Source organism: Nannobrachium achirus, assembly GCF_963921795.1.
Source record: "Nannobrachium achirus genome assembly, chromosome: 18".
NCBI classification, from domain to species: domain Eukaryota; kingdom Metazoa; phylum Chordata; class Actinopteri; order Myctophiformes; family Myctophidae; genus Nannobrachium; species Nannobrachium achirus.
The window spans coordinates 18,068,638-18,091,424 of NC_137825.1; the positions used below are offsets into that span (position 1 = coordinate 18,068,638).

The window sequence follows — 22,787 nt, forward strand, 5'->3', positions numbered from 1 at the left end:
TGACAGCTAGGGTAACTTTGGGTGGGTTTGGGTAGCTAAAAATGGACGCCACAAAACGATGGTTTAGTGACAAGTCATCACTTTTCACAGTTTCGTGGGGTGCATATTTAGCCCAAGGAATGCTTTTTTTTGTGGAAAACTAATGCTTGCAATGGATTCAGAATAATTAAAAGGGATTTTGAATGTCAAACTTTGTTAGATATGTTATAGACCAGGGGTTCTCTAAGTGGATTCCAGCCTGGGATTCTGTGTCTGTGGGTTCCTTTGGGGGTCTAAATTGACCCATACAAGTCTGTAACTCTGACAGTGTACAAATGGAACCAAATGAACCCGGGAGGGTTCATTTGGTTCCATTTGTACACGGTCAGAGTTAGGGAGACCTTGAAATGCGAAAGTTTGAGAAACACTGTTATAGACACCTTTACCAACATGGTGAAGAAATAATTTGGTAAGGAATGTATTCCCAGCTTTGACAGGTATTCTGATATTACTATATGGCATTTGTTTGGACCACTGCACTTTGAAAATGGTGTTTTGTACGGCAGCACTTTGAACCCATAAACAGGTGACATGTTTTTTTGTTTGTTTAGAACACAATTCAAGACAACCGTATAGTTAACCTTAGTTTAAAAAAAAAGTTTATTGTAGTTTATTGTAGCCTTGAGATGTCCCTGTAAAAAGGTACATTTCAACAGGAACTCATCCCAAATGTGCCTCATAAACGTGAGCCTAGGCAAATAAGTACCCTATGCGTTACAATCGCCTATGATGTGCTTAGCATGATACAGCAACGACACTCCTAAAAAAAATATCACAAAAAGTCCACATGTCATGGTGAGACAGAACCTCTTTTTGTTTTCTTACGTCTTCTTACTTTCATTTATAAGATATCAAGAACTTGTAACTTTAGGGAATTTTTTTGAAGAGTGGTTGCTATGTCGCTGAGCTAGAAACATTGGTGGCCCTCACTCTTCTTGTCCATTACAAGACATTTACAGCTTAGTAAGGTGTGTATATGACCCTGAAAGGTCTGGGCTGAGATCCACATAGCACCAAAATACTTGCTGGGAAACAAGATTAGGACTTGGCTTTGGGACTACAGAGGCGCTAAATAAAGGCCTCTAAAGTCGACCTCCAGCACCAACACTGGGGCTGAGAACAGGGCTTGTTCCTGGTTTATTAGAACACTTCAATCACTTTCCCAAAACAACCATTTCCATGTCATTAAACAACCCATTTAGGCCTAGAATTATTGAATGCTTTAACCAGTGAAAAATAGCAGATCTACAAGCTCACAGCGCGGCACCGAGTGCCACGCTGCGAGCTTGTAGATCTATTTTTGAAGAAGTCGTGAAAATGTGTGCAAATCTTTGAATATATGTATTTTCAGTGCGAACGTTTGTACAACTCAAATTTTGCTTCTGGGTGGTCCTTGGAACCATAATATTTTGAGATATGAATATATTTTTTTACAGGGGTCCTTCACATGAAAAAGGTTTGAGAACCACTGACATAGTAGTCTCTCAAGAACAGACTAACTGAGCTGTTAACTGTTAAGTGAAAAGGACCTTTTCTTTGACGATGGCTGGCCAGATTGCTGACATAGAAACATAGGTTTTTCAAAAAACCTTAGAAGGATACAAAGGACAAAATTCAAATTTTCACGATTTTTCAAAAATAGCAGATCTACAAGCTCGCTGTGAGCTTGTATATCTGCTATTTTCAATAGTTAAAGCATAAAATAATACACAATAATGTGTACCCGTTCTGAAGCATGCTGATGTGTAGAAATTGCAGGCCACGGGCCACTTAAGCCCGCGATTTACACTTTGTTGCATGGCGGTCGCTTGCTAAAATAGCAGACCCACAAGCTTGATCTACATGGATCGTCTATTTTCGTCACGCGACCACCGTCGTATGGCTTAGTGTAAATTAAGTATTAGCCCCGCCGCATTGATTTCCCACCCCCAATTAAATCAATAATTGATGTTTATTAGGAGGGAAGATGGGGGTACCCGTCACTGTCCCAGAAATGGGACGACCAATCGGCGCAAAAGATTGTTTGGAATATAGAAATTACCTTTGAGCTTTTCATGTGTCTTTAAAGACCAGTATTGCCCTGAACAAGCCCTGTTTGGCCGTGTAGTGTAACACCAGGCTAGCAGCAGTCCAAGGTGGATAGCGTCGCGGTCGGGTGGAAACCTTGTATGTCCAAAACGGTTACTTTTCAGGAAACTAAAAAGACAGATCCGATGTAGTCATATAGTCACCAGCTCTGCTTTTGTTAATACTTCTCATTGGATAAACATTTATAAAAACAAGAAAATAGCAGATCTACAAGCGTGAGCTTGTAGATGGACTATTTTTGCAACTTTTGCGACTAAACTCTTGTGAAAAAAGTAGGGACATTAATTTATAAAAAATAAAATAAAGAAAAGAAAAGTTGACCCTGGGAGATGCAAGGTTTCTTGCCAGACGGTGACGACATGGGGATACTGCTTCCTGGAACCAAAGCTGGGCCTATGCTTTAGGAAATAGCACCAGACATACAGATGACTTTAGGCCGTGGCGGAGAGCCAAGCTTCAATCCAACATCACAATGTTACATCCTTTTATGCCACTTTAACCCCCATACGTCGCAGAGCAGAGTCCCTCAGGGCTCTATACCAACAACTTTTTTTTCACTCTACAGTAAATGTCTTTGCTGAAAATAGCCGACAAGCTCACAAACGTGAGCTTGTTGATCTGCTGTTTTCCTGCGATCGTTTGCCAGACACTGGGGTATCAGTGGTTGAGGCCGACTCGTACTTTGTTGCACACAAAAAAAAAATAGCCCACCTGCAAGCTCACAACGCACTACATGTGAGCTTGTAGATCGGCCATTTAATTAGTGATCGGCAACTAAAAAGGTCCTTACACAATGAGGCTTGGTTCTTTTTTTTGTGCGATTAATTTGCATCCCCAAATGATAATTTGTTTGTGTCTTTGCGTGCATCCACATAGAACGCAATTATCAATCTGGATTTTTTCGCCTGTGAGCGAAAGACATCAGCCTGAATGAATGAAGCATCAACTATAGTATATATGAACAGTGTTGATGTGAAAACATTGGCAGGCGATCTTCGTATCAATGGAGCACCCTCTCCGCCCCCCAGCCTGTAAAGACCTCAAGCACAGATCGGGGCCGTTCTTGTTATCTGGGAGATATAATCTGCCATGTCCAACAGTAAACCTCAGACCTTCAACACCAGTGTTTTAAGATGCAGTTTGTAAAAAAGTTCTTCCCACTCGGCACAGAATCGTCTCTGGGAGCAAAAGGCGTCCGGGACAGAAAAAAGAGAAACTTCTGGTTCTAGCAGCGCATCAAAAAATAAGGGCCATTCATTCTATTTTACTGCGTAGGAGTTCAGTGTTTTGCCGTGAGGTGGGGTCTGTCAGAGAGAGCGATACATTTTTGGGGGCTTTCCTCTCATCGCTGCAGTGGTCCTCAAAGTGATGACCCCCATTAGTATCATCCCTGGCTGAATCATTGATATCTGGGGACGAAATGGACCCTCATGGGTCTGTAACTCCAGTGTACAAATGGAACCAAATGGACCCTCACAGCTCCAATTGGTTCCATTTGTACACTCTCACCCACAGCTATGGAGGTCCTTTAATTCATTAATCTATACGTCATAAAGCCAGATCCTGCTGGTTGACGCATCCTGAAGGTCTTGACTTTTTTTCCCCAGAGCCACAAAAGTTGATTGTGGGGCACATACTTTGTTCCAAGTTCAAAGCCACCGTTTCTCAACATCTTCTCCGGTGGCCAAAAAAGGTCACGAGCTAGGTCAGTGGTTCTCAAAGTGGATTCCAGGGACTCTGTGGGTTCCTTAATGGGGGTCTAAATTGACCCATACAAGTCTGTAACTCTGACAGTGTACAAATGGAACCAAATGAACCCTAACGGGTCATTTGGTTCCATTTGTACGCTGTCAGAGTTAAGGGGAGACCTTGAAATTTCAACGTTTGAGAAACACTGGCCACTCACCCTCCCAGGCCAAAGTTCCTGCCGACCGTTACAAAACTGCATCTTAAAGAATCATGAGAACACATGTCAAACATTACAGTGATCGATAACAGACAAATACATGCCAAATACGCCATCATCTATCTTGGATTGATTGACCTCGCCTGGCACCTAAGTTTTTACGTCAATGAAGTCGAATGAATCGTCCCTAAAAAGAGTGACACGACCCCCGTCCCGCCCGCCTGAACCTCCCCACAGGCACAACGAAACAAAGTGATCCCAAAGTAAAGCTGGGAAAAAAAAAATAAAGTTGTTTCTTTCCAGCTTTACTCTGAAAAACCAGGGAGAGGAAAAAAAACGTTCATTTTAAGAAATATAGCTTAAAAACAGTCAACGGAATGGATACTCTGTACTGTATGTAGCTCGTCTGTTGTATAGCTTAATGATTAACTGTGAAAATATAATAAAAAATAGTATTTTTTTTTCTTTCAACTGCTTGATTTGATTGAAGGGTTGAAGATAGTCCTTCTGTGCAAACAAAAAAGAAACATGGAACAAATAAGAGACGGACAGGAAGCATTAAGAGCATTCGTTCACAGTAGGTATGAGTGAGTGGTGAGGGTCCTGTGTGTGTGTGTGTGTGTGTGTGTGTGTGTTCCCCAGTAAATGATTGATAGAAATGCAGCAGATTGCTTTAGAGTCAAACTCTCTCATTTCAATGTCCTGTTCAGGTGATTGACTCAGACAGACTGACTTCTCTCTCCATGTGCTCAGCGTTGGTTTGACTTGAGCCCAGGGGTGTCGCACCAAATTCTGGGCCCTGGGTACAAGGATTCACTCACGTTTTGTGCTTCAACTACTGAAAAATAGCGTATCTACAAGCTCACAGCACGGCAATGAGTGCCACGCTGCGAGCTTGTAGATCTGCTATTTTTGAAAAATAGTGAAAGTTTGTGCAAGTCTTTGAATATTTCAAATCCTTCCGTTTGTTTTTGAAAAACCTATGTTTATATGTCAGTGGTGCGCAAACCTTTCCATGTGAAGGACCCCCAAAATGTATTTGGCCACGGACCCCCATCTCAAAATATTTCGTTCCAGGGATTTGCACACATTTTCATTAGTTTTCAAAAATAGCAGATCTACAAGCTGTGAGCTTGTATATCTGCTATTTTTCAAAAGCTAAAGCATGAAATAATGAATCCGCCTCGGGCCCTAGTAACTCAGTCCCAAGAGATCATCTTATTTGTGTTAAAATTGATCATTTTAAAATAACTGATAAAATCGATTAGTCCAAATAAATGTCACAACCCTACTGGTGTTGGTAGTGAACGGAGGGTTGATGGGAAAGCGTCATTTTATGACTCTTGTTGTGTGGAAACGTCATATGTCCAAAATATTTACTTTACAGGATTCAAGTAGCAGATGGACAAGCTCAAAAGCATTGCTTCACGCAGCGTTTTGACCCTGTGGATCTGCTTTTGTGTGACGCTGTAGTATGATCAAGTAGGGCCTTAAACCAGTAAATCGAGACTCCTGCGAGTCACCAGAACACAGATTGCACACAGAGAGAGAGAGTGGTCCACACCTCGGCTACCTTCACACACAACAAGGGCCAGGGTTCCAAAACCATGACTTTAAATATCAACTCTGAACACCAATCTGCATTATCAAATCCTCTCGAATCTCTTATGGAATCTTTGGGGTAAAATTGTTGATGGACAAGAAGCGAGGAAAACATTTTTTCCTTGTCAAACACCTGTAAAACTTCCAGTGCCACTTTGATGACAACACTCTTTCAAGGCTTTCTAGAACAAGAGAAACTAGTTCCAATTTCGAAACTAATATGTCGTCACTGTCTTGGTGGAAACCTTGTTTTGTCCAAAACACTTCAATTCAGAATTCAGATTTGGGGCTGAAAAGGTTTTGATAAGAGATCCGTTTGACTCAAGAGCTTCTCAAAGTAGACCCCTTACCCTGAACACAACGCAACAACACTCACCGCAGACAGACAGACAGGCAGACAAAAGAGAGGGAGAAAAAGAAAAGGAAGGAAAGATAAAGACAGAAACAAAACGGAACAAAAGAAAAACTAAAAACTTGGTCAGCATGTAGTTTCTTAAAACTAGGCAGGAGGGAAAAGGAGTGATGAAAAGGATAGAATGTAGAATGCGATGGTGGTGGTGGGGTATTTTTTATCCAACAAACATCCAGGTTGTAGTTGCTAAAGAAGTCTACTTGTCTTTCAGTTTTTTTGATTCAAGTTTTACTCCTTTATTTTAAAATCTCCTCTGTCCATCCGTCTATCCTGCACCTCGCCTCCCCGCAAGCTGCCCTTCCTCCGTCCTCCTTCTCAACCAATCACAGCTCAGCGGGGGGAGGGGCAGGCAGTCATTAACAAAAAAAAAGAAAAAAAAAGAAATCCCCCCCATAATCTTGTTGAATCCATCCGAGTCCTAGTAGAGATTGGTCGCTGGTCCATTTCTCCCCCCCAAGTTGAAGTCATAGCTCGTTAGCTGGTTCTTTTTAAACGTGGGGTCCATTTTCCTGTGTATAGATATAAGTACGTCTGTATATATATTTATATAAGTGTGTTTCGTATGCGAGCGTGTCTGTGTGTGAATGTGTGTGTGTGTTTGTGTGTGTGCGTGCTTTGTCAGACTTTAGTGGTCTGTGTGTGCTGTTCCTCGTCATACGGTTCGTTCTCGGGGTCAGAGTCCGTGGTGTCGGAATAGCGGTAGTGGTCCGGCTCGTTGTCGCTGACGTCGGGGGTCACGGAGGCCGTGCTGCTGGCCTCGGAGTTGGCCCCCTCCTCGACTGTCTTGGTGAAGTAGAGTTTCACCTGCGGGGCAGGGGAAGACAACCATTAGCTCATTAGCCACTTAAACCTTTAGGTTTCAGACCAGGGGTCTTCAACGTTTTCAGGCCAAGGACCCCTTAGTTGAGAGAGAGATGAAGCAGGGACCCCCACAACCTTTTCAGAGATTCCATATAGTGTCATTGTTTGACAGCACAATCATCAGTGTATTTTGGATTCATGTAAACTTGTGTTTTCAGATATTTAACCACTGTCAATACTTAACAAACTTGACCCATCACTCTGCTCTTTTCCCCCTCTACACGAAACCTCTTTGCCGAAAATAGCCGATCTACAAGCTCACAACGCCTCACAGCGCGAGGCATTGTGAGCTTGTCTGCTATTTTCGAAAGTTCGCAGAATATGGACGCTAAGGTTCAAGTGGTTAATATAGAAAAGGAGAAAGAGAGCTTCTATCACACAGAGATTTGGAGGACCCCATGTAGTAACTCTGAGGACCCCCTAGGTGTCCAGGACCCCCTGTTGAAGACCCCTGTACAAGAACATTACGATATTATGGAAGAAGCTTGTGCAGATATTGCTAGTCCGCACATATTTAAACAATGTGTCGCACCATAGAAGACATGCTGGCTTCTATGGAAATTCAAATGACTGAAATCAGCCGTAGCGACTGAGAAGTGTAAATCCAAGTGGTGTACCTTAGAGTTTACCTTAAAGTGTACCTTAAAGTTTGGAGAGAAGTATCTGTTGGCTTTATCTTTGTTGGCTTTGTCCAGGTCGTTCTTGGTGAGCGGTAGGATCAAGAAGTCCTTGTCGTTCTCTCCCGCCGTACCCAGGCTCTGGAACGTCGTTCCGTCAGCTTCCCGGGGCGTTCCTGCGCTGCCGTTCTCTAATCTGTCGGGGTACTCCTCAGGCCCGGGGATGAAGAAGGTGTTGACCCAGAAATGGAACATCTTGTCCTGGTGGAAGGAATACAGGAGAGAAGTCAATTCAAGTCAAGTCACATGCATTTATAAAGCATATTAAAAAAAAACTAAAAAACAACGGTTGACCAAAGTGTTGTGCATCTTAATAAAAAGTGTAACGACAGTCAACAACATTATCACAAGGAAACTAATGGGCAGTAGGTCAAAACGAGGGGCATGGTAAGCGGTGAAATTGATTCAAGGTGTTTATAGTCTACATTTAAAACCGAGAAGAAGAGGGGTGCCCGCTGGCCTACAGGCCAGGTGCATACCACATAGGCATTGCCACATAGGCAGGCGGCATCGCCGGTTCGATTCCCGATCCGGACGACCTTTGCCGCATGTCACTCCCCGTCTCTCCCCCCATTTCCTGTCAGTCTACTTTCCTATCAAATAAAGGCATAAAAGCCACCCCCCCCAAAAAAATCTTTAAAACGAGAAGAGGAGGAGAATGAGCTCAAATATCACTATTTTTTTCCACAGCTAAATGATTGATAGTTAGGAGGAACCAAATGGACAGGGGTCCGTGGCCTAATGCATACTAAACTGGGCTCCTAGAAATTTTAGAGTTTCAGAAGCGCTGTTCTAGGGTAATAATAATAATAATAATAATAATGCACAGTGCCATTTACCTTCTTCATCATTTTGTTCTGTTTATGGAAGAACTCCACCTTGATGTCTCCGCAGACAGGAAGTGGCTGGGGGAAGTCGAACACCAAGTGTTTGTCCTCTCTGCGCGTGTTGGCCGGGTTGGACGTGTGGATCTTCACCTTGAGCTGGTAGACCACGAACTGGGGGTCTGCAACGTTAGAGACATCATCAAACACAAATACGTTAATTTCAATTTCACACAAAATCAAGAAAAGATCACCATCGATCAATCAGTGGCAGATAAGCCAGTATGCCAGTACTACTGGCTTATCTGCCACCCTACTGGCCCAGTAGGGTACATCAGCAGTTGCAATCAGTGGCAGGAATGAATTGGTATAACGACTAAATTGAGGAGAAAGGGGGTACACCTACAAGGAGAAGTCCAAGCGGGGCCCGAATGTAGAAACACACAGTCTTCAAATGCAAGACAAAAACACTTATGGGAACGTTTATTAGACCTTCATCAGGTTATATTAATTTAACGGAAGGGTGAAAAATAATTGGCTACTCTAAATAACTCGTGAATGAAAAAATGAATTAAAAATGAATTAAAATGAAAAAAAAAAAAAATGAATTAAGCTAATCATCTGGGGACCCCACAAAATAATTTGGGGCCCCAAGTTTGAGAACCACTGAGATAGACAGACAGACAGGCGAGTCAGAGTCAGACTTACTGCAGTTGCCTCCAGTGAACATGGGAACCGTCTCGAACACCATCTTGTGGAAGAGCAGAGCGACGGGTCTGTATTCCAAATGGTTCCTCAGCAGGTAGCTATAGTAAGACACGTAGCGCCTCTGACTGGGGATGGTCACGCCCTGCAAAAGACACATGTGGATTAATGCCAAATAAAATCTCACGTCTGATTTTTTTTCCCTTTTTGATAGGCCAAGTCCTGTTATGCGATTCATGAAACAGACCCACACGCACAAGCGATGACGTTTTAGTAATATAGAGCAACGCAGTTTGACGTCATTTACCCATACTACCTGGTTCACGTTTTTTCCCCCCATTCTGAATTCCCATAGACTTTTTTCATATCGTGTCATATAAGAACTGTGTTCCAAACATAAACAAATGATCTAAGCGGTTTGACTCATATGGATAAGAAGAATCAACTGATGGGGTTGGCGATAGGGCCTTTCTGTGTGGAGTTTGCAAGTTCTCCCTGTGTCTCCTAGGGTTGATACCCTCACAAAAACATGCAGTAATCCTGGTCTCAATAATGCCTCCCCCTGGCCAGCCGGGGCGCCTGATGGAGGGGAAAGGAACTGGTTGGAATAACGTGTTCCTTCCACGCGCTACGTCCATCCCGGGGAAATTCCCCCTGTCAGGTGAAAAGAAACAACTTGGACTACTCATGCATTGAAGGAAGCATGAGGTCAGTCCGTTGTCTCCCCAGGCGCGGCAGAGGGAGAGCAGAGCCCAGGATTACATAGGCAATTGGCACTGGGTGAAAATGGGTTGCAAAATCGTGGGATAAAAATTATAAGAAAAAGAAAAAGAATCAACTGATGGTGAGAAAACTAAGAATGTTATTGTCGCCGAATTAGTTACATTTTTGCTAGAAACAGGCTTTATCAAATATGAGTGACTGACTATCATAAACCATACAGAGCCTCCCTGACAATATCGCGCAGACCGTTTGTTTATTTTTGGACCACAATGCTTATATGAGACGATTTTAAGATGACCCAATGTTTTTCTCCATAGAGAAATTACTTCTGTGAACCGGGGGATGAGCGAGTCACGTCATGACTTCACTGCTCTATTGGGAGTATTTACTGGAGTTAGATACGAGATAAATCCACTTTTGTGAATCTCATAACATTGGCCTGTATGGAAAACCGGATTTCCTGATTGAGTCATCTCCTGTTGCATTGTGGGATTTTTAGTTTGTCTCTTCCGCCACGGCTGCCACAGACAGCAAGCTACGGTTTCATATAAAGCCAATCACATTCGTCAACTCGCCGACGGCACACGGGACATCAAAGAGTCACTCGCCAACGGCATCTAGTGAGTTAAAAACGACATTAACCACTTTCAGCCTAGTCCGATTTTGTCAAAAATAGTACAAGCTCCCAACACGCCACATACAGAGCTCCGAGAACCCCTTTTTGAACATATTTTGTACCAGGGACCCCCATACAAGATTTGTGTGGTTAAAATGTTTCAAGAATTCCTTATCTCCTTATGTTTCTTTTACCATATATGGCAACTTTTTGTTAAAACAAGTGTGAATGTAGATTTCGCGTTCCTTTCTCCTCACCGCCCCAGCAAGCCACAAGGCGCAATCTGGTGTCATTTCTGGTTTATTATACACATTAATTTAAGATAAAGAAGACCTTTGACCTCCTGATAATCCCATGGAAGGTATAAGCCACACTGTTCTTACTGTTCTTTAAGTTAATCATCTCCTCGGGTCAGCCTACCAATTATTCTCTTCTGTTTCACCTAAATCTGACCATCTATTCTCTAGATGTTTTACTCACACAACTCACATACACACACGCACACACACACACACCCCTGCACGTATTGCTATTGGCAGTGTAACGACACACCCTACAACTACAACAACACAACAGAACTTACAACACAACATTAATACAACCTACAACAACACTATCTGTTTGCTTCTCCGTAGAACTCCCCTGTGTGTGCTCGTCTGTGTATGTGTATTACTATAATTGTGGGGGACAAATGTATAGGATTAAACATTTAGAACGCTTAGGTTTTAGGGGCTGGAGTTGGGCCCGATTTATACTTTGCTACACACTTGCACCGTAAATAGCAGATCTACAAGATCACATTCAATGCATCACGTTACGTGTTATGAGGTTGTATATCGATGGCCAAAATGCAAAACATCCCATCTGAAAAAATCACTTTGTTGGGAAAATGAAAAAGAAAAATGTGTGTTCAACACCAAAACCTCCTATCTACTATTTCTAGGTAAAAACCTCCTATCTGCAGTCGACAACATGCAGATAGGAGGTTTTTACCTAGAAATAGTTCGGCTATTTTTTGGTTAAATAACACTTTTTACAGCACTTAATTATGCTGCTTATGAGATCGAGACATTCTACAGGTCTGTTCCAAGTATTACCATTAACTTTTTTTTATCAACTCACCCTCTTGGTTGATAATAGTTTCACCACCTTCACACAATGAGGGGCAGAACGATCTTGCAGACAGACCGACCATGTGCAGCATAGCCTATTGTCCTCATTTCAAGTGAACTCCAAAAAATCATGACATTTGCAGGTTTTGCATTTTGGCCATCGATATGTGCCATTTTCAACTTTAGCGCTATGGTTAATCCATTTAGGCCTAGAATTATTGACTGCTTTAACTATTGAAAAATAGCAGACATACAAGCTCACAACGCGGCGCTGCAAGCTTGTAGATCTGCTATTTTTGGAAGAAGTCGTGAAAATGTGTGCAAATAATTTTTTAAGCAAACATCTGTAACTCAAATTTTGCTTCTGGGGGGTCCCTGGAAGTACATATTTTGAGATGGGAATCCGTGGCCAAATAAATATCATTTTGGGGGTCCTTCACAGGAAAAAGTTTGAGAACCGCTGACATAGTAGTCTCTCAAGAACAGGCTAACTGAGCTCCAGTTGAGTGAAAAGGAGCTTTTCTTTGACTATGGCGAGCCAGATTGCTGACATAGAAACATAGGTTTTTCAAAAAACCTTAAGGATTCAAAGGAATCGGGTCAAAATTCAGATTTTCACGATTTTTCAAAAATAGCAGATCTACAAGCTTGCAGCGCGCGCTGTGAGCTTGTATATCTGCTATTTTTCAATAGTTAAAGCATAAAATAATGATACACAATATAATGTACCCGTTCTGAATGGGTTAAAACTGGCAAAACAAAAGCAATACGCCATGTGCGTGCACACACCTTCTTGTCTCTGGTCCTGACTTCTCCGTAGAAGTCCAGGGCCTCCTGTGCGTTGATGAACTTTCCTCTGTGCAGCAGGTAGGCACAGATCATGACGCCCGTGCGACCTTTGCCCGCCTTACAGTGGATGGCGGCGACGTGACTCTCGTCCTCGCTCAGCCACTGGTCCAGGTCCTCACAGAAGGGACGGATCAACTCCAACTGGGGAGGGTTGTGGTCTTCAAATGGATACTGGGCCACTGGAGAGGAGAGGAGAGGACAGGGGACGTTTTAGTGGGACTTCTCTTCAACCACTTAAGCCCTATTCCAGGGGTCTCTTCAACAGGGGGTCAGGGACCCTTAGGGGTCCTCAGAGTTACTACAGGGGGGCCGCCAAAATCTTTGTATGATAGGATGATTATTTTAAATGAACAACTTGAACCCTTGCACCCTTATTCTGAGGAGAACTTTAGCCAAATATTTTGGCTAAAAGGTTTTGCTGTAGAGGTTAAGTGGTTAACACAAATCCAACATAGACGATGACAGTGCTCTCAAACAAGTCTAGGAATCCATCTATGAAATCCGTGAAAGTCTGCTGCACAATTCTATACAATATGTATTGGGGGTCCCTGCTTTATCTCCATATTAGTTAAGGGGTCCTTGGCCTGAAAACATTGAAGACCCTTCATATAGAGTATTGCTGTATATTTCTGTACATGTATGTCTGCAGTGATGTCATCTAATCTTACCTCGACAGCTGAACTTGGTTGCATCGTAATGCCGCTCCGCACAACTGTAGTCACACAGAATGGTCAAACAGGTTAGCTAACAAGACAGCTCCTGATAACTAGCCAGGCAAAACAAAGACTGTTGTTCAATGGAGCTACAAGCTACGGTAATAACATGGATGGAACAAGTGATATTACAAAAACGAAACAACGTCCAATCTATATGACATTCTGACTTTTAACAATCTGGATACAGACAGACAGTACTTACAGATTATAGATCTTGTAATGATTTTTATGTTTAGAATCCAGAAACCTGAGAGACAGACAAGACAGAAACAAATATTTATTCTATGACACTTCACAAGTATCGGTGTACTGTTTGTACTACAGCAGTCACAAAGTAATATAAACACAGTCACGCAGAGAGAGAGAGAGAGAGAGAGAGAGAGAGAGAGAGAGAGAGAGAGAGAGAGAGAGAGAGAGAGAGAGAGAGAGAGAGAGAGATTAATAGAGATTAATCTCTGTTGAACTTGTGACTCTGGATCAAAACTCACACACTGAGGTCAGGGACGGGTCATAGGCAATCCATAGGCCTCTATATTACTCTAGGGATGGGACAATAAGCGATATTATCGTTTATCGTGATAAAAAAAACACTCGATAATCGTATCGTGGAGATTTAATATATTGTGATATCGTCCTCCGTCATGCACTGGGATCAATTCACCTTTTATTTGCTGAGCTGCATATCCGGTACCGCTTAAACCCTCTATAATTGGTAAAAGGTACTTATACATACTTGATAGTCTTTTTTTTCACTCTATCAAATGTCTTTGCCAAAAAATAGCCGATCTACAAGCTCACAAGGCGTCGCAATCGCGATAATATCGTAAATCACGATTTCTTTTGTCACAATAATCGTGATAAGACATTTTCATATTGTCCCATCCCTACTACTCTCTATATCACTCACACCCCGTTTGTATTTACAGCTGTGGGACTGAGCTACTATAGTGGGAGAAATATGTGAAAAAGGTGTTCACTTCCGGCAGAAAGCGTGAAGATTTGCACCTAGGGGTATTTTTGTGCGCTGAATTCAAAAATTGACGGTCCCAAGCACTTTTCTCAAATTCACTTTTCTCTCATTCACTTACCATAGGGTTAGGGTTAGGAAAAAAAGACCCCCCAAAAATCTTCTTTAAGTAGCATGTGAGGGGTCTATCTAGGGGGTTTTCATGATTCTGAATCCATTCCAAGCATTTGTTTTGCACAAAAAACATTCCTTGGGGAAGAAATGGACCCCACAAACTATGGTTTAGTGATGAGTCATCACTTTTCAAAGTTTCGTTTTGTCCATTTCTCGGAAAGGAATGTTTTCCGTGCAAAACAAATGCTTGCAATGGATTCAGAATCCCAAAAAACACCTAGTTTGACCCCTTCACATGCTACTTGAAGAAGATTTTTTGGGGGGTCTTTTTTCCCTAGTATGGTAAGTGAATGAGAGCCACCAGATCCCATGGGAAAAGTGCTTGGGACCGTCAATTTTTTAATTCAGCGCACAAAAATACCCCTAGGTGCAAATTTTCACGCTTTCTGCCGGAAGTGAACACATTTGCCTTTTTTTGTTACATATTTCTTCCACTACTAGGGCCCAAGCTGGATGGGCCTTAATTATTTTATACTTTAGCTATTGAAAAATAGCAGATATACAAGCTCACAGCGCGGCACGAACATGTGTGCAAATCCTTGAATATAATTATGTATTTTTAAGTGAACATTTGTAACTCAAATTTTACTTCAGGGTGGTCCCTGGAAAGAAATATTTCTAGATGGGGCTCCGTGGCCAAATACAAATGATTTTGGGGGTCCTTCACATGAACAGGTTTGAGCACCACTGACATAGAAACATAGGTTTTTCAAAAATCTTCAGAAGGATTTGAAATATTCAAAGACTTGCACAAATGTTCACGATTTTTCAAAAATAGCAGATCTTGAAGCTCACAATTGCGGCACCTGTGAGCTTGTATATCTGCCATTTTTCAATAGTTAAAGCACAGAATTCCATTCCCAGTCTAAATGGGTTAAAACCCTCCCCCTATGAAGAACATTCACGGGGGTCAGTGAATCCTTGTACCCAGGGCCCAGAATTTGGTGCGAAACCCCTGCACACACACACAGTAGATAGTCTTACCGGACTACGTCATCGATGTTGTTTCTGTAGACACCCTCTAGCCGCTCAGCAGGGAAGCCCATGGCAATGATGTTAGGATAGATGTCTACACACAGTGTTAAGGAAAACACACACACACAGTACTCCACTTAGCGCCGCACAATACTACGTGCTGGTGTGATATTTGTTTGACGAAGGCCTGACATCATCTTCAATCTCCCCATGGTGACATTACAGACACTCTGTCCGATGAAACCACAGTTCGCCTGCTTTCTGTCTCAGTGCTCTGTGACATCCTTCTATCTCTCCATCTCTCCGCCTCTTTCCCTCTCTCGACCACACAATAATTTAATTATACATACCAAAATGACCTATTTAGTCAAGCCAGTCCCCCTCTCTACTCAGCACTGCAGCATGGTGCGTGGGCACACACACACACACACACACACACACACACACACACACACACACACACACACACACACACACACACACACACACACACACACACACACACACACACACACACACACACACACACACACACACACACACACACACACACAGCGTCTCTCACGCGCAAAAACTTGCCCTGTAACCAAAAGGTCACAAGTTCAATGCCCCTAAAAAGCCAATATGTTCCATCCACCACTCACTGCAGTCCTGGCATCGCATTGCCAGACTAATAGACAATAATACGCAAATAGAAATTAGCTCTCTGGCAGATCTGTCTGGTTTTCAGGCTAGATATAAACTAGCAAGATGACATCAATAAATAAGAAAGTGTTTTCGCAAAGTCTATGGAACAAAATGGCCTTGTATCAATTCTCCTCAGGTTGCAAGGAGTAGTAAGTCGGAGGTCAAAAAGGGGCAGATACATAGATCGATAGACAAGATAGACAAGACAGTCAGACTCGCTGGAGATGACATTTAAAATGTGTTATTGGTTGAATATGTCTTATATCCGTATTTTAACTTTTTGTGTTTTTTTTCGTAAATCACCGCCCTCCTTGGTCATAATACAGCGGCACACAAAAGCATCGAAGTAGCAGATCTGCAAGCTCGAAACACAGTGTGAAGTGACGTGTTTTGAGTTTGTAGATCTGCTACTTTCGCCATTTTTTTTAATCCTGAAAAGTAATGGACATACAAGGTTTCCATCCGACCGAGATAATACATAATATGGCATTATATTAGAGAAATCAGAATATCATGCACCCAACTCTCCATCCATCAAGCTCACAGAAGAACAAAATAAATAAATAAAAAACACAATTAAAAGCCATATGTTCAAAAGTATGAAAACTATACAAATAATACCAAAGGTCATTAGCAATAATTGCAATATCAAGCAGAATAATCATGAATAATATTTTAGCCATAATTGTCAGCCCTACTTTATCATTCATGAGGACTATTCCTGGACATTTTCAAAGACACAAAAAAAGAGCCAAATTTCAATTCGATTAGCCATTCTTTGTTTATGATCGATTAAATCTTAGTCGTGCACCAAAATGATTATTGGATGTAGGATCTAATTGAGGATGAACCTGTGACCCTTTAGGTGCAGGCCAGTCATGTAGATGGATCGAGAGTCCTGAAGCTCAGGTTTTCAATACAAATAATCCTTTGTCCGGGTTTCCAAAGGCTCATGCATTCAAAACACACTTCAAGCACCTTGTGCATAATCGTCTCTGTCGGGTGGAAACCACTTTCCAGGATTCTAATTCAAAAATGGCAAAAGTAGCAGATCTACAAGCTCAAGGTGCAGCTTCCTGCCGTGTTCCGAGCTTGCCATTTTTGTGTTTGTGTGACGCTGTGGTATGATTAAGAGTAGGGCATTATTTTTTGGGAAAAACTAAAAGTTAGAAAGAATATGGATATAAGAGGTTTCTTCCCGGCTGCAACAATATGCATCTGAGTTTTTTTTCCAATACCTTGGTGTCCACCGCTGTAAAATCCTAATTTAAAACTCAAATGGTCACTTAATGGGTCAAATTTGTCTAAAAGAGTTTGAAATAGTCGATAATCGATAACTGATTTTCAAGCCATATCACTCAGGCCTACTCTCTCCCTTGTCGGGAGCAGCCGAGACAGGGAGGTGTAGCAGCAGGCTTTTAATAAGACTACAGTAACCTTTGGTCGCACTGCTCTGTCCTTCCTACCATTCGGAGGACTGACCATTCCTAGAAAAAAAAAAAAAAGTTGCTGTTGCATAACAGCAGCAAGCTCGGTTACAGTACATCGCCAAGCCACCAAATACACATTAGAGTACGGTACGCACAACAACACAGCACAGATTCATCAGTTATACACACACACACACACACACACCCCAAAAATGACCCGCTGCTGCTGCTGTCGAAGGGAGGCAGTCATAAAAATCTACTGAAAACAAACGCTTTCGATGAACACACTGGCTGTGTTTTTGCAGACAACCAGTTTGAAATTAAACATGCAAGTTAGTGACAGAGGGGCTCATCATCTTATATTGTTATATATTCTCTCTCTCTCTTAATAAAAAAATGTAACCTTCCATCAAAATAAAACACTTTGAAAATAGCAAATTTACGAGCTCACAATGTGTCGTGTTGCGAGCTTGTAGATCTGATATTTTCTCTATTAAATATGTATTTTTAAATATGCATGTGGTGTCAGGGAGACACCACATGCATCGTTTTTGTCTCGAGCTAAAATGTTTGGGAACTCCTGCATTAATAGTGTAGCTCTCGCCTTCTCCTGGCCATAGGAAAGGCAGACTTGAGAATGCTGACTTGAGATGGATTTTCCATGACAATCAGTGTTCCCCCCCAACAATTATTAGTCACTACTATGAACTATTTAGATCCATTTGCCAGTTCCTAATTGCCAAAGGCAATACTGCCCATTCCTGTTGCAGCAAACTGCAGCCCTGCTGCCATCACCACCTGTATACTACTTGGTTTAAGGAGAACCGACTGTGTGCGGAAATCAATGCCTCTGATTAGTAACTACCCAATCAAAACACAGCCAAGACATTACAACCCATAAGTGAACTAAGTTGATCCACATGACAACTAGATGGTAAGTGCACATTTCCAAATACTAATATCAACTATGATGATACACGTTACTGAATAATAGCACTAGTAAGTCATTCAAGTTAATTCACTGCTCATTCCAAGGTACTGCAAGGTACAGTAGGTATTAATGTTAGCCAACCTACAGCAGGTTTTATCACCTTGCACATTGCCTTTAACTGCCATCAATATCAACAAGATCTTTGTGTTTGCTTTGAACCCATCTGTATTGGTTCTCAAACTGCTTCATATCAACAACCCTCATAACTCTGAGTTACAGACCTGTAAGGTTCGACTTGGAGGAACCGCCCAAAGGAACCCCAAGATTCCCTGGACCCCCCCCCCCCCCCCCCCCCCCCCCCGCCTTCTGTGGTAAAGAGTATGTTAATTGTTAACACAATATTACTAGTAGATTTGCAATGGCTGGAGTCGGTCTCCCCAGATTTCTTCCATTGAGAAATCGAGACCTTGATGTCAGGTACTGTAGGTTAGAGAAACCAACTGGTCGACAATGTTAATAAAGTTATTTGAAAGCAGATTGGACAATTAGATGTGCCACCATCTCTACTGTAGCTCGGAGTCTGACATCCCCCTCTCATTCCTCTCTTTGCACCACACTGGAAACAAGCTATAGGCTTTCTTGGAAAAAATCCTTTTAGCAGACCTTGTTGTATTGTATTGTACTTCCCTGTACCCGTGTCTGCAAAATGTTAATACAGCATTAGATCAATCAAAACCTGAAGGGAAGATACAAATCTTACGGATTGTGGTTTTAATGAGTTGGAGCTTGTGTACAGCTGATGTAACGCTAACAGACTGTCACATTGCTTGCTTTAGTCCAGCTGACTATCACATTTGGACCATCATCACCAAAATATCCAATGTGTCAAACGAACACACTTTCAACAAAATTAAGATTATTCTTGGTCTCAGTGCATAAAGGTACAATATATTACATTTCAATATCAAGATATTAGATAGACTGATCCAGGTTCCCACTACAAATATAATTCACTAAAACAAAGTCTATTGTTTTAAGATTACAATTGTTAGAAGTCTAAATTAATTTCAGTAAATTACCACACGTTTATCATTACTTGTGTAGAAATTTAACCAAATGGACATGTGCCCAATTGGTTCCATTATTGCACACTCAGGAGTTAACATGTACCTTGAGGATTCTACTGTGTACAGTCCAATGTACGATTAAGAAAACAAAACGATTACATTTATATATATTATAGCGATCACATATCGACTTGAGGCGGTCGTTACAGTGATTCAAAACGCTTTAACGTTTTAACCACGGCAGCTAAGTCAAGCTAAAGCAGACCAGGCAGGTTGGATTCATTCCACAGTAGAACTTAATATAAAAGAAAGGATACAGGTGAGATCCAGGTCGAAGCCGTCCTCCTGGTACCTCCTCTTGTTGCGACTCACTATCTCCTTGATGATGGCAGCCATGTCGGCGCCTCAAGGCTCCGATTAAAGGTCCGAAAAATGACGAGCAGGTTCCCAATGTCTGTGTGCTTCAACCCTGGAAGCTAACTGTCACCGCTAGCCCGCAGCTAGCTTGCCTAGCTAAGCCGAGCTAGCTGCCACAAATTGTCCTTTGCTCTTTTTCAATATCCACCAGCTCCCCCGCGGCACCGGTTTAAAATGTCTTAAACGGGTCGCTTCTTCGCTATCGAAAGACGAACTGCGTGAATTAATGCAAACTCGAACGTTTTCCCTTAATTGTGTTGTTGCACGTATCCTCCTCCAACACTGTGCGGTGTCATAGGTGCGCTGCTATGCTAGCCGGTCTGCTAGTGGACAGGCGGCCGGCCGTCGGTGCCTCCTCGGCGGTCAGAGCTGAAAGGCGACGTCGCCGCCCTCCTCCAGGCCCGCGTCGCTCTCCTCCTCCTCGGTTCGCGACGAAACCGTCCGCCGTCTCGCTCGGGAGAACTGCTGTCCGGCCGTCCGGACGTCGTGTCGATCCAAAGCAGGCGTTCCGGGTCCTCGGCTCCACCAAAGACGCCGTGATTAAATCCAGAGAAGCGGAGAGAGGCTCTCCTTTTGCCTTGGAGGAAAAAAAAGACGACTGGTGACTGACAGAGAGGAGCGACAAGACACACACTGCTGAGGGAAATGACACTTCCGGCTGCATCCTTCAAAATAATGTATTCGTTGGTGTGGGCCAGGGGTCTTCAACGTTTTCAGGCCAAGGACCCCTTATTTAGTTGAGACAGAGAGAGATGAAGCAGGGACCCCCACAACCTGTTAATAGATTCCATATAGTTTAATTGTTTGACAGCACAATCATCATGTGTATTTTGGATTCATGTCAATGTGTGTTTTAAGATATTTAACCACTTGAACTGTCAATACTTATTACACTTGACCTTACCTTTCACTCTGTACTTAGTCTGCTCTTTTTCTCATCTACACCAAAACTCTTTGCCAAAAATAGCCAATCTACAAGCTCACAACGCCTCGCAGCACGAGGCGTTGTGAGCTAGTAGATCTGCTATTTTCGGCTAAAGTTCTCAGAATCTGGACACTAGGGTTCAAGTAAAAAGTTAATATTTGGAGGACCCCCTATAATAATAATAATAATAATAATAATAATAATAAAGCTTTATTTGTATAGCACCTTTCATGACATGAAATGCAGCTCAAAGTGCTTTACAGAGCAGAAAATGAAGCACAAGTGCTTTATAACAGAAAAAATAAAATACACATGAATACAATAAAGCAGAAAAATAAAAACATAAAACATTGAAGAACAATTTCAGAACAGCGTGGACGTCAATAGCATCAAAGAGATTAAAAAATTCAGCTAAAAGCAAGAGTAAATAATAGGTCTTGAGCTGTGCTTTAAAGCTATCCACAGAGGCTGCCTGTCTTGGGTGTAGTGGGAGTTTATTCCAAACTGTCGGTCCGTAGAAGCAGAAAGCTGCTTCACCATATTTTTTATATTTTATTTTAGGCACATCGAGTAGGTCAGCACTAGAAGACCTGAGTGGGCGGTTTGGAACGTATTTATGCAGGCAGTCATAGAGGTACGAAGGTGCCAGACCATTTAGAGCTTTATAAACAAGTAAAAGAATTTTAAAATCAATCCTAAAAACAACCGGGAGCCAGTGTAGCGACGCTAAGACTGGAGTAATATGTTCTCTCATCTTAGCTTTAGTTAAGTATAGTAACTCAGAGGACCCCCTGCTGATGACCCCTGGTGTGGCCAACACACTATTGTTCTATTCCAACTTTATAGAGAAGTCAATCCCCAAAAGTCCATTGAGTTCAATGGAGGAGTGGCATTCGTGCAAGCTTGAGGATTAGAAGCCTGGGTTTCCGAGGCTAGTCAGATCCAGACTAGGCCTATAATATTTTTTACATGTTATTTTCTCTCTCTCTCTCTCTCTCTCTCTCTCTCTCTCTCTCACACACACACACACACACACACACATACACACACTCTTCGTAATAATATCCGGGATTACAGTATTTTCTGGACTATAAGGCGCACCTGACTATAAGGCGCACTGTCAATGAATGGTCTATTTTCAAACTGTTTTCATATATAAGGCGCACCTGACTATAAGGCACACATAATAGACGCTACCGTTGCGTTATGCATCCAACAGATGGAGCTGTGCTAAAGGGAATGTCAATGTCAATGAATGATCCATATATAAGGCGCACTGGACTATAAGGCGCACTGTAGTTTTTTGAGAAAATTAAAGGCTTTTAAGTGCGCCTTATAGTCCGGAAAATACGGTACTTTAGTAGTGTAACTGTATGTGAACCACGATTTCCCAAATGAAACCCCTTAAAATCAGGCAATTTAGATAGATAGATACCTTTATTATCCCAAGGGGGAAAATTTACGACAGGACAGGACTCAGGACTGGACTGGAGTAGCCTTGTGTAAAATATTTTACACAATATTGATGTTGTGTTGAAGAATTGGGTTCTTAATAAGAATAAGAATCTATTTGGTGAATCTATAAAAACATATTATTTATTGACAAAAGCTATTCCAGTAGAACCCTATTGTGATCATTTTCAGTCTGACTCGATAGTGCCCACTGTTCCGGTCAACATGACTATAATTTAAGTACCACACCTTTCTTAACTGATTACAGTTAGGCTACATTTGTTTTGTATCAAAGGTAGGGTCAAGGTAAGTGATATATTTTGGTTAAAACAAAAAGTTTTTTATATCAAAAGGTTTGACACATGCAGCACTATATTCTGATTGCCTACATAGATTGTTCAATAACAGGAGTCTTCCCATCTCTCCATCTCTTTACATTACATTTTCAGGTAGGTGACAACATTTCAGACAATTTCAGCTTCATTTTGATAGTTTTCCAGTTCCAACTGTGTCTTTCATTGTGTCATCACTTCCAATTTCACTTGTTCACTTGTTACTTGCATAGAGCATTCAAAGTACTGCGATCGGCTGGGCTGGGTATGTATGTCGGTGTCCTTCTTTGTTTAAGCCTG

General features: G+C 42.0%; 1 protein-coding gene across 2 annotated transcripts; it reads right to left on the reverse strand.

The window, feature by feature from the left end:
• Positions 1-627: 627 nt before the first annotated feature.
• Positions 628-20,376, reverse strand: ptenb (phosphatase and tensin homolog B). 2 transcript variants are annotated; one of them, XM_080748351.1, is made up of 9 exons: positions 19,679-20,376; positions 15,256-15,340; positions 13,333-13,377; positions 13,083-13,126; positions 12,355-12,593; positions 9,118-9,259; positions 8,425-8,591; positions 7,550-7,786; positions 628-6,851 (listed from the first exon to the last, which is right to left on the reverse strand). In XM_080748351.1, exons 1-9 carry the CDS (start codon positions 19,755-19,757, stop codon positions 6,666-6,668), a joined length of 1,224 nt encoding a protein of 407 aa, XP_080604477.1. In that variant the 5' UTR covers positions 19,758-20,376; the 3' UTR covers positions 628-6,665. The 2 variants fall into 2 exon arrangements, with proteins under 2 accessions (XP_080604477.1, XP_080604476.1); XM_080748350.1 differs by having other exon boundaries at positions 7,538-7,786.
• Between the last annotated feature and the right edge of the window lie 2,411 nt (positions 20,377-22,787).